Here is a 13,097-nt window from a genome sequence, read left to right on the forward strand (position 1 = left end):
TGACCCATTTTTATTTTAGGCATGAAAAATACATGCTGTGTACTTTTAGAAGAGGAAAAAAAAATGCCATTAATCAAAAGACAAGTCTTAAAACCAGTCAAGCTACTAGACTTTAAAATAAATGATGTTTACTTTCTTTTCACATGAGTGCTGAGCTTGCTGTATTGTACTGTTATCTATTTTAAACCCTTAAAATCCCCCATAAATTTCCTGGATAAAAATTTGCAGCCGTTCTTGTGCCTGTTCCTAAATTTCACCTCCAACTTGAGGTGAAAAATTAACAAGTAGGGATTCAAAAATGGCTATATATCAAAGAATTTTTTGTATTTTTCCATAAAAGAAAGCAGAACCCTACTGGTTCCAGTAATACAACAGTAAAAGGAGGGGGAAATTATGATAGTGTGATATATAGTAATCATTTTGGTCAGGAAATGTGTGAGACATGCACATTTTCAAAGTGTTTGCTGAGAGCTGCTCTGTTGAGAGTATCAGTGAAGATCTGAAGCCTCTCAGGTCAGCTGTAAAATGCCTCTGATGTCATCAGGAATGAGTCCCCTCAGTGGTAATCCTGGTAATCAAATGAACCTGCTCAGGGCTGTTCAAATTGTGTTGATGTGTAAATTGCTTGGAAGGTGAGTTATGTGGTGAGTAAATAAGAGAAGTCTACAAGAAGGAGAAAGGTCAGTCAGGTGAGGAAGGCAGATTACTTTAGATAAGACAAGATTTTATTTTTTGTCATCTAGCTACCATACCTATTTAGCAGGAAAATGCTTAATACTGTATAAAATGCACACATTCCTTGTGCATTTCAGGGAGTTTACCACATGCTGGCTAGCTACTCTAGCTAATTTTTTATCTTTTTTTAATTACCCAGTCAATATCCTGGAAGACAGGACTAGCATGAGCTATTTTTGTACTGATTCCTGCTCATAATTTCACACACACTCCTGAAATTAATATAGATTGGTATCTAATACTGCAGTTTGCATCCAAATCCATCTTTGTAATAACAGCTGCATAAGGTCTTTCTTGGAAAAAGTCTGTGCTTTCTAAATGCTAATCACCCCTATTAAAATGAACAAATTCTAATTGTAATGAATTTTAAATACACGTAATTGTGCATTGACTTGAATAATTTAAGAGAAGCAAAAAATCCCAACTTCTAATGTTGACATTTTGACAAAGGCACACAGTTGCCCAATTAAGGTTCAAATTGACTTTGTTGTTAGAAGAATTTATTTCAATAAACAGCTACTTAGAAGTCTTAAATAAGTAAAATGAGTGCTTTGAAATAAGCTGTGACTATTAACATGTAGCACTGGATGAAAAACCCAGTGAGTGAGCCAAAATGTTCCCATGGATTAGTAGATTATAACAAGAAGAAGAAACGTGGAAAAGCAACACACAGTTCTTTACCTGTTTGGGAAACTGTCCTGTATCCACATGTAACCATAATTTTTCAAACTGTGGAGGGAGTAATGGCATGCAGCAGTCAATATAGTCCTGAGTTCTAGCAAGATCCAGTACATTTCATTGGGAATATGCAAAGTTTTTTCATGGGATGCTGTTGAATGTAACAAATTGCTGTGCAGGTTTTTCGAACAGCACTGCTAATTTTGGACAGATCTCTACGGAGGTCCAGGCAGGTTTTACTACTGTAAACAACTGTCTTTGCTCTGATTCTGATGTTGTTTGATATGAGAAAATGTGCTCTGTTTTCAGTCTTTGATACCAGTTTTCATTTATCTGGATTGTAAGCAAAAAATCACCTTTCCTAATTAAGAAATATTTTCTGTTTTCTCTGACATGATTTACTTTAAGACCTGATAATATTTCCTCAATTTTTGTGTGGTCATTTTAAAAATAAAACAAGACAAAGCCAAATGGGAAACCTATACTCAGCCTTGGCCTGGTAGCAAGATGACAATATGAGTTCTTACACAGAAAAAAATTAAGCTTTGAGATACAATACTTGTGTAATCTTAGATGAAATAATAAATGTGTAGTTGAGTGGTTCAAAAATATGGTGATCTTTAGAGCTGTCAGTGATAGCTAAAGTTTTAGTCAACTTCTTTTTTAATGAGGAAGAAAAAAAATTTGCGGGAAGTAAAAAAAATATGGAAAGATTAGAAGGCTTTTCAAAAACCTGAAAAACAGGATAGCAGACATTTTTACTTCATTTAAAATAGGGCAAAATTTTTCAAAATTTTATGTCATTAGTTCTTCTGTTGACTTTGAATTTTTTTTTATGCAGCATAAAATTCCTAAGCCTTCTCCTAAACAATCTCCTAAGCAGAATAGATTTTGCCAATGATTGCGTTGTGACCCCCTTTTTCTTCCATTTTTTTCTGACATTTCCATTGTGTTTTTTAATTGTTTTTCTGCTAACAATTGACTATAATGAATTTTTAGACTATACCAAAAAACTATTTTAAAAGTAAAGAGAATACTTTCCCTTCTGTATTGTTTGACATATTTATTAATCTTTGGATCCCATGTTCATCCTGTCACCCTACAGCACAATTTACATAAAGTGAGTATGAGTATTAGACTTCCAGATAAAAAGCTGTCAGTGCATCCTTTCTGATCTTTGAATTGCCTCACTTTTATGATGTCACATAGATATTACATTTCATTTTGGGGAAATGTTCTTGTATTTTTGTCTTACTATTCTTCCTAAAATATAATGTGTAAAAACTCTGAAAAAGTCACCCTGATAGTCAAGGCTATTTAAGTAATTTTTAGCAATATGTTGGACTGATATAAAATATGGCAATTCATCTTGCTTGATTAGGATATCTGTGTGATTTAAGAACATGCTAAATTACAAGATTATGGATTTTTGACTGAAGAAATTGTCCTGTTTCATTTATCATTTCAATATAGATTTTTTTAAAATTTTCCATGATTCAAGTCATAAACCATAATGACTTATTGAATCTTTGTTACTGAACCAGCAGCCACTAAGTTAACTAATTTGTGTCACCATTTGATTTTGAAGAATGAGCTGTTGAGGTAAGTTAGAAACCAGAATGCAAAAATTATCTTTCAAATGGAATGCAAGTTATAAATAAAATCTGTTTTCACCACCCCTTCCACATTTGTTGATAACAATCAAAAGGTTTATAGGGACTCAAAAAAACTTTATAAAATTGAAAACTAACTAAATTTTTTATTTTATAAAGGAGCAAATTATGCACTGTCTATTTGTGATTAGCATTTATATCTGTTTATCGCATGTCTGTGCTAAGCATTTATTTTCAGAAATGAAATTTTTGGAATTTCATAATTTCATGAAGTGCTATATGTGCCAAGTCCCCATGTGCAGCTACACTGAGATACGATCCAAAACTCTCAGTCATATATCATATTCATCCAATATTTCTGTTCATATATATGCATGAACTATTAATTTTGTAAGTTACAATACCATTTAAGTAACTAAGTTTCTCTAAGTTTTTATAGGTCAAAGCTTTTTTAGAAGTCAGAACATTTCCCAGTAGCTGTTTCAAAAATGTCATCTACTTTACCACAAAAGTGAAAATTTTCAACAGTTTGTCACCTTCATTTTATAAAAAATTGTAATATTTTATTTAATTTCACATGTTTAATATGTTTAGATAAACTGAGATCACTTTAGGAACACTAAAAGTCATAATAATTCTCAGAGTTATCTATTAGTTATCAAGTATTTTTTTATTTTTGCCTTGTTTTCCAGAATGTAGCCTGAGGTATTTTTATCCACACATGTGAATATGCACGTGCACTCAAACAAACTTGTAAATGTTCCTAATTATAATTATACAGCCTTTGCTTGACAGTTCCTCTCTGTGTTGAATAGCAGGTATTGAGCCTGAAGGAGAAATGTTTTTCTGTTAATAAAACTTTTGGTACAGCAGGTTGTCTGGAAAATCAATCTAATTTTTCCTCGTGATCTACAGAGGCAAAGGAGAAATATCTAAGGGAGCAATTGCTCTAAATTTCATGGCTACTTTAGTGTTGAGACAATCAAATGTGGAATATCAACACCTCTGCACAGCATGAGTGACTGTATCCTGTTATTTTGATGAATAGTAGATGTAGAAATATGAAAGAGAAAAACACTAAGAGGGGATTACATACAATGTTACAGGGATATTAAATATCATCAGGCAAGATGATATCTTACTGTGTGTCCAATTTAAATTAAAGAAATCAAGATGAAACCAAATTAATTCAATTGAATTGATTTTGAAGCATAGATGTCTCAGTTCCTAGAAATTAGAGATCATGCATTTTCTTGAGTTATAGACAGAAAATGTGCCAAACTCCTGCACATAGTAGTACAATTTGTTTATACTTTCACACCTCTTTTGTGTAAAACTACCTCAGTCACTGAGATCTAGAGACTGCAGTCGAGTCAGAGGGATGAGGATCTTATTTATGGATAGCATATGAAACAGCAGAAATGAGAAAAACTTGAATAAACATTGAATTGAAATAATTTAAAACTTCTCTTACTTTATCAGTCAGTTGTTTGTTCTGAATTGTTCTTCTTTCAGGAATGAATGAGATTTCAGAGAACATGGCTTTTTAGTTATTTTATAAAAATACAGTGTTTAGCATTCTTTTTGATAGTTGAATATTCTGGTACAGATCTGTCTTCTTTTTGACTTTTATAAACTTATTTAGTCACCAAACGAGCAGATACTTCAACACATGTTCTTCATTGAACCTGAGACTATATGACAGTTTTAGTGTTTGATATTGACAAAATAATTAAGTATTGAGGTGTCCCTGTAGTAAGAGAAAAATGGACCTTCTCCCTGTCTCTGGTTATAGACCATAAAATATCCAATAAATTGTGACAGAGACTCATAGTGTTGATTTCATACAAGGGGATTTTGAAAAAGCTAATAATTTCCAGTGTGTTATGAAAAAAAATACAACCTCCCCTGTCACCCCCCCCCACAAAAAAAAAAGAAGAGAGAAAAAGAAAAACAATAGACACACTATTTATTTAATGCATATTCCATGAAGAAATGTTGCTGAAAATTTTCTGCCCAAAAGTACAGAAATAAACTAGTGTAAATATCTTTTCAAAAGGTACACAACGTTTAAAATCTGTGAGGATAAAACATGCAATGAAAACATTCATTTTAAGAACATTCATACCACTGGTGCACTTACAAACTTGTTTAGTTTTTTACCTTTTTGTTTCATAATTATTACCATTTTCTTTACACTATTATTATTGACATTGAAGACAATGTCCTGTAACTTCTTTGTTAGTGTAGAGATCAGTTTCACAGAGACATTTAGAAATAGATCTATTCCCATGAGCAGCCCTGTATGAAATATGGGTTGAACTATTTTCTGCAGCAGTAGTGTATCTCTGTGCACTGGAAAATGTATTTTATTACTAATGGCACGGTTATAAATCAAATGTCCCTTCATGTGTCTACTCCCTGTTCAGTGGTTTTCCAGAAGTTGGTATAGTGGTGACTCAAGTTATTCTACTCTTTAAGATTTTGATATTAAATAACTCAAAATTAACAGGATAGGTAGGAAATTACATCCTAAAGTGAGCTGGAATAAGTTCTAGCTCAAACATCTGTGTCAGAAGATCTGCAGGTAGTGGTAAGACTCTACAGGATTCTACAACTCCGTTGTAGCTACAGATGAAATCTGTTCAAAATAGTGACTGAAAATAGTCTGCTAATTTCCTCTTTCTAAGCAAAAAGGTTCAAAACTCCCACACAGAGATTTTCAGGGAGTAAAAAAAAAAAGAAAAAAAATGGCATTATTTGGAAATGAAATTTGTATCGTCATATTGTTTAATGTGTGACTGTGAACTTGGGTGTGGAGGCTGTGTCTGTGTTGCTGTATAACAGCAGCTGCTTGACTTAGAATTCCTGACTGGTGGCTCCTTACACTTCACTTACATTAAATTTCACTGACATGATCTGTCAGCAAATATGTAGAATGCACCTTTAACACCCCTGGAGTATGTGGTTTAGGTTTTTTGTTGTTACTAGTGCAATAAGTATTTCTTCTCATGCTTTTGCATTGTCCTAACAGGCATCATTTATAAAAACTGTCAATGTATGATATTGTGTCTGGGGTTCAAAGTTTGCAGCTATGTTAACTTTAACAGACATCAGTTTATGCACGTGAAATACTTGCAACACAAGAAAATTTCTGAGAAATTGTCAACACTATTGATTTTTTTGTCAGATAGTCTACATGGGCTGGACGGAAGAACGGGAACAAGACTCCCTTCAGGACCGAATGTACACACCAAAGTTCCTAGCACTGAGGGGATCTTCCCTGTATAAATTTATAGCACCTCCAGTAAGTATGTTTCTTATGCTTAGTGGGAATAAATGTTATTAAATAAAATATTGTCATATAATATGTACAAGTCTTTCACAATGAGATACCACTCATTGGGCTAGCAGGACTGTAACTAACAGCAGAGTTCCAGGGTGTGTGGTAGAGAAGTGATGGAAAACAGCTCTTCATCTGATTGGGTATCTACAAGAACTTATTTTCCCAAACTTAAATGAACACTTAAAAAATAAAAGCGAAATCTGCTCATGTTAAAAGGGAGCTTTTAATTTTCTTTTGGCAGACAGAACAGGCCCAAAGCAACATGGTTAGATTTAAACTGAACAATCTTTCTAGAGAAACTGCTGAGATTTGGGGAAATACCAAAGCTTTTTGCATGCTATAGAGATGGCAATATATCTCTATTTAGATTCCATCCTGAATGTAAGTTTTTGTAAGTCTGAGAGCACCAAAAGGAAGGTAGGGAATAAAATGAAATGGCTTTAAGTTAAAATATTAATTGGAATCTCACTGGGAACACCAGGCAAAATTTTAGTGCTTGTCTTATACTCAGCAATTTGCTTTCACTGTCTTATGGTACATCTAAGATGCAGTTAAGATGCTCTAGCTAACTTTTAAGCCAGTTGCTAAGGAGACAGTAGCAGTCCTATCCATGCCTGCAGCAGGAAGAGTCATGTGGATTAATTTTTCCTGTTTATTGGGTGACCTTTCTGACTGCTGCTAAACCCTGTGTTTGTCAGGCTGTAGCTCCTTCCTGCCTGAAACAGAATCATAAAATAGTTTGGGTTGAAAGGGAGCTTTAAAGGTCATCTAGTCCAACCTCCTTACAACAAGCAGGGACACCTTCAACTGGGGCAGGTTGCTCAGAGCCTGTCGAACCTGGTCTTGAATGCTTTCAGAGATGGGGCATCTTCCACCTCTTGGGGCAATATCTTCCTGAGGTAGTTCAAAGTCATCTTGCAAATCTTTAGATTGATCATCAGTAACTATTGGTATTCATTTAGCAAAAGGTTTAAAAACATGTGAAAGACATGGGGAATGGAAGTAAGTATGAACTGAAAACATCATATGTTCAATGTTTGTAGACTAGTTCATGGGTGTGGGATTTTGGCTTTCTCAGGTCTATTAATTAATTTGTCAGGGTCCACTTAAAATGTCAGATTATGATAACAAGCACCTTAATTCAAAAACATCTCTTCTGTCTTTGCCAGATCTACTTCAGCATTTGCTGCCTGTCAAGTAAAACCAACTCCATTCTGGGTACTAGATAGAATCAGAAACAATGATGAGAAATCCTGTTCAATATAAAAAAGGAAGATTATTCTTTTCTGAGAACTATGAAAGAGACCACAAACCTCTTTACTAAAGAATCATAAATTTATAGGAATAATATACTTATAGGGGGTAAATGTCTGATGGGGGGGTGATTAATGGGTGTGAAAGGAACATGTTCATATGAAGAACCTGAACCATGGTGACATGAGTAAGGAAAATCTTGGCAAGCTGATATAGTATAAGACAAGAAATCCATCCTCACGTTTTTATAGCTCTTGTTTCAACTCAGCTGCAAGAACAAAATGAATTTGTATTGGCAGAATCTGATTTCTAGTCTAAAATAGAAAAACTCTTCAAATGCAGAGAAAAATATTTTCTCTTCATGGAGTAGGAGGGTAACAGAATGATGAGAATGCTTTTTTTAGGACAGATGAAGAACTCGTACAGAGCTGCCTTAAAGACATAGAATCATAGAATGTTTATGTTAGAAAGGACCTTAAAGTTCAACCAGTTCTAACATGTAATGTATATAATATTGGCACACTTCCAAAATCCTATTTTCTATATGCAAACTTTTACATATACAGCAAAGTTTGCTATTTTGAAGGTTTGTCTCTTCCAGAGATTAGAAAATATTATGAATAAAGTTTCAATGACAGTTTCAGATCTTCTTTTTAGGAGATGTATAAAGTGTAGTTAAAATTAAAACTGCTTTACTTTATATGTGCAGTATAAACTACTTGGACAAAGTTGTTTTCTGAAAAGAGGTGTTCTGCAAGCTTTCTTAACCAGAAAATAAAACAAAAGTATTTCCCCAGTCTCTGCCAAATTCTAACACATTAGGGAAGCATGTGTTTAAACGATGTCTATCAGCAGCCTCCCCTGCTTTTTTTATCTGTTTGATCAATAGTACTTCTACTTCCCATGCTCAGATAAAAGAACAATCCTAGTGCTTCTTATTTCCATTTTGAAATTTTTAAAGAAAATTACTTATTTACTATTATTTTTTTCTATTATTTCCTGGCACATCTTCTTCTTTAGAATTATTAATTGTGTCAGCGCTGGGGGTTTTGGATTTCTTCCAATTTATAAATAGAAATTTACTTGAGAAAGAGCTACTAACATCCTTTCTTTTGCTACTCAATATTTTAAATGAAAATATTAAAAGTGAATGGTGCAGCAATTTCTATGGGCATCTTAATTCTACAATTACTTTTGTTTTGCACATATCTTTGTACAGAAAGAGTTTTGTTTTGACCTGAAAAAACCTCCCTTTACAGTTACAAACAAAATCAGGAAACCAGGGGAGAAGAGGGAGCTCTTATATTCTCTCCCAAAATATGGAGCCTATCGTAAATTTTTAAACATGACTCCAAATGACTTTGTGCTTCAGGAGCAATAATAATGACTTTTCCTCGTAGCACAATAAGACTTCCTCTGGTGTGACTGGGTGTTGTGGGCTCAGTGGGACTGTAGCAAGGCTCCTCTCCCCATTTTTCTGTTCATAGTGAGAAATTTATCTTTTTGTCCATAGAAGAGAGAGTAGCTTTGTGGTTTAATACCCACAGTTCAATAAGATAGGGAAGAGTACATTTGACAATGACTGTAAATATAGAAAATTCTAATAGAAGAGGAACTGTAGCACTGTGTTTTTGAACTTTTCATTCCTACCTGTGATTTCCTTAAAGGACCTTCCATTGCAGCGATGTTTATAACTAAAAATTAGTCAGATATAGAATTTTCTCATACAGCATCAAAATAATTTTGATCTATTAATGATTACTTTCTCTTTAAATAAGAAATAAATTGATCTCATATAATATTTTGTTCCTTGGGCTTTAGAAACTATTAATTTTTTTTTTTTAAACTTTCAAAAACTTTATCCTGAATCTGGTTGAAGCAGTAATGTATGTTTTCATAAACTCTTCATTGTGTCTAACAAATTTAATGATACAGCTGTCTTCCTTTGGATATGGGCCACTGTCCAAAGTATCTTACCATTAAGTTGATTATTCTTCCATTTATAACCTCAATTTGATTCTATTTTGTGCTTTCTTATTTATTTTGACATTTTTAATATTTTCCTGTTTTATCCTTGCATTTTCCTTGGAAATTTTGTACACTGTTCTGATCTTGCCTTAACTCTTCCCTTACTGAATACATTAATCTAGCTCTTTCTGTCTCATTTAAGTCTTTACACCACCCCTTCCATGATTTAATTTAATTCTTTTATATATGCGTTTTTCTGTGTAAAAACAATTGCTTAAAATGAACACAGTTAGAAACAGTTGTGAAATCCCAAAACAAAGAGGAAAATAAAAAAAAGACTATTCTTCAAATCTTAGTTTGTTAGAATTTAGGAGCAGATTGATCTTGGTAAGATAAAAAGAAAAATTAACATCTGCCTGTGTTGCTTCATGCTTGGTTTTTTTCCCTCTGGATCTCAGGGGGTGTGGGGTAAGTGTCTGGGACGTGGCAAGATTGGGGACTGGTTTTGTGGATCTGCAAACGCTGTAGGCGATTGGGAGCAAATAGTGGCAAGCAGTTACAAGGAGGAAAGTGGTGAGAAGTGTGTTTTCTAATGAGCAGGGCCCTGGCTTTGTGAGATGAAAATTCAAGGGCTGCATCCTCTCAGGATCTCACTGCAAACCCTGCAAGTTCCCTGGGGAAGTATCTTCATTTTGCATAGAGCAGGCTGCATGCAGAGGATCTGCATTGTAAGGACAGGGAGGACATCTCCTAGATGGAAGGGTCTGGTCCCTGCTAGATGTTGCTTTGAGGCAGTGCTTGGTCTTTCTGAATATATTTTAATCAATGTAAATAATTTAGGGAGTTTTTTTTGTTAATAAACTTAATTCTTAAAAATCAACAAAAATAACTTCATTTCTTTTTCTGTTTATTTTGTGTTTTGTTTGTTTTTTAAAGGTCACAACCTGGGATTGGACACGAGCTGAGAAAACATTTTCAGTTTATGAGATAATGTGCAAAATTCTCAAGGTATGATAAGAAAGTATAAAATAAATTGCCACTTTGACAGACAAGAGCATAATACTAACTACCTTGTAGAAAGAGATCTATTTTTTTTCTTTTTGAAGTCCAATATCAGAAGTTCTGGTGTCAGTAGGTACAAAATTGAAGTAGAAGTCATGGCAAAATTGGAAATAAACTGATTTTGACTAGGAAATGGCCTTATTTCTCCATAATGCTGTTTGGACTTTACAGCTTCACTTTAATGCCACATTTAGCTAGTGTAACACTAACTTTTCTAACAGAGGACCTAAAGAAGCCGTGATCACTTTGGTTGTTTTCAAATACAGTCATAGAACTAATAGCAGCTACAATGTATGACTTCACTAGGACTGAGAACAGAGCCTTTAAAATATACAATACACTTCTGAAAACTTTTGTCTTATTTTTTCCATTTTCTTCAGTCTGTCTGAAGTGTAATAAATGAGAAGAGATAGTGATACATGTTTAGAAACCTAAAATTATGAGTAGAAAGTTAAATTAGACCATTATTGTACATTGTTTCAATTTTTTTTAATTATTAATTCAATCACAATTATTTTTATCTGCTCTTTTCTCTATTTTAAAAACAGTGAAAAACAGATGCTCAAAATTTCTCTAATGAGAAGGAAAAGAGATGCATTTTTCTATTCATGTGAAGTACTTTCTGATTTATGTTGGTCTTGGGGTTTTTTTGGTCCAAATTACACAAAAGGTAATTTTAACAATTCTATCATTTTATCTAGGCAGAGGCAGACCAGAATCAATGAGAAATATGAAAATACTATACTTTTTTTAAGTCTTTTCCACTGGGTAGACCTTTAACTGACATAAATGGCACATTTCTTAGGTTTGTAGGTCACATAGGTGCACTATATTTTCCTTAGGGAGACAGATTAAGGTTGCAATGGCTCAATAAAATTTGGAAACTTTCTACACTTGAGACTTCAAAAAAAAAAAAACCCAAAACCAAAAAAAAAAAAACAAAGAAAAAACCCTGCCAAGTTTATAGTCTGAAAAAATCCTCTTTGCTGGCCATCTGAGCAGAGAAGTGGAAAGTTTTCTTTTACTGCTATGTTGGCTGTGAGGTCTGGAGTCTTCTTCAAGGAGTAGAACCTCCCAAACATAAAACTTCCCATCCCTTGGGATATCCTTCAATTACCAAGTGTGTGCAAATATTGGCTCCTTAGCATTGCTCATGTAGGAAAAGGAATAACAGGACAAGTTGTTCACTCAGTTCACTCGGTTCACTCGGTGAAGGCATTTCACTGGGGGTGTAAGTGAACAATGCTCTAAGAACACTAAGGCTTTGAAAGAGTTGAAAAATGCCACTTCTTACATGCACTTTTTTCCTCTTTCCCTTTGGTAACCTCTGATTCCTTCAGGCCTTGGGCTTAATGCAATAAGCATCAAGGTAGCTCTTCTTTATTAGAGAACTAAGTGCTTTGGAGCCAGGATGACTCCTCCTTATGACTTATCCAAAGATTTTTTTATACTCTTTGAATAGAAATTTATGGAATGTATGGCATATAATTTTCTGTAATTTAAAGGTCCTTCTTCTTTTCTTTTAGCCATTTACCTTTGTTAATGGTCTTCTTAATTCACTTGCAATTTTTGCCGTTTTTCTGTTCCCCTCTTTGTTCTGTGTCTCCTATTCTTGTATATCAATACATTGGTTTTTTGGGGATTTTTTCATTTCTCAGTCATGTAGCAGAAGTTATTACAGGCAAGGAGACAGTCCACAAAGCAGTAAAACCTAAAACAGTTAATTTCTGGCAATGTTGTGTGGAAGCACAGAAAAGAGTGCAAATATCTGGGGTTTTTTTATCATCCAGCCATCCAAACTGTCTGGGAAGAGGTGTAGATTTTCCAGCCTCAGTCTATATTAACAGAGAGGCAATTCCAGCGTAAGTAATATAAGAATGTAATTTATGTGTTTCTTTATCACTTTATTCATATTTAGTTATTTGTGTATTTTCTGTAAATATGGTCAGGCTTGTAAAATGCTAAAATGTTTCAAGCAGGTTCTGTAGCTGACAAAAACCTGTAAATAATAAAAACTGGAAGTGCGAAAATCATTGCACTGCAATTGCAGCTTCTGACATTGGAGCATTAATCTTCACCATATTCTAGTTTCCTACAGCAGTTGCTATAGAACTTAACTATGGTTTCACTAAATATAAAAGCAAATAAAACCAAGAAAAACAGCTTCCCATTACACTGCTACATTGAACATCTGTAGAAACTCAAGGTTTTGTTCAGCTTTTATGCCAGCATCTTAAAAGTCTCCATTTAAGCAATGAATGGTTTTTAGACCCATTTGAACAAGCCCCATGGATATTACTGAATCAGAGACCACGTAAAAAAAAACAAAAAAGGTTACTCTGGTGTTTTGTGGTCACCTTCAAGCTTCTTCCCTCTTACAGTACCTCAAATGTTACTTTTATTATAAATCTATCAAACTTGTAGAATGACACAGGTTTTCT

The 13,097-nt window shown here is 33.9% G+C and overlaps 1 protein-coding gene across 7 annotated transcripts in view; it reads left to right on the top strand.

The window, feature by feature from the left end:
- The window catches only part of SNTG1 (syntrophin gamma 1), a 315,746-nt gene that overhangs the window by 257,765 nt on the left and 44,884 nt on the right, over nt 1-13,097 (top strand). For all 7 annotated transcript variants that reach the window (XR_010439215.1, XM_064706080.1, XM_064706079.1 and 4 more), the window contains 2 exons: nt 6,217-6,333; nt 10,531-10,602. Coding sequence is in view for 6 of the 7 variants with exons in the window: in XM_064706080.1 (XP_064562150.1) it covers nt 6,217-6,333; nt 10,531-10,602 (189 nt within the window). In the remaining variant the exon portion in view is untranslated. The remainder of the gene's footprint in view (nt 1-6,216; nt 6,334-10,530; nt 10,603-13,097) is intronic.

The sequence above is a fragment of the Zonotrichia leucophrys genome, chromosome 2 (assembly GCF_028769735.1).
Source record: "Zonotrichia leucophrys gambelii isolate GWCS_2022_RI chromosome 2, RI_Zleu_2.0, whole genome shotgun sequence".
NCBI classification, from domain to species: Eukaryota; Metazoa; Chordata; class Aves; order Passeriformes; family Passerellidae; genus Zonotrichia; species Zonotrichia leucophrys.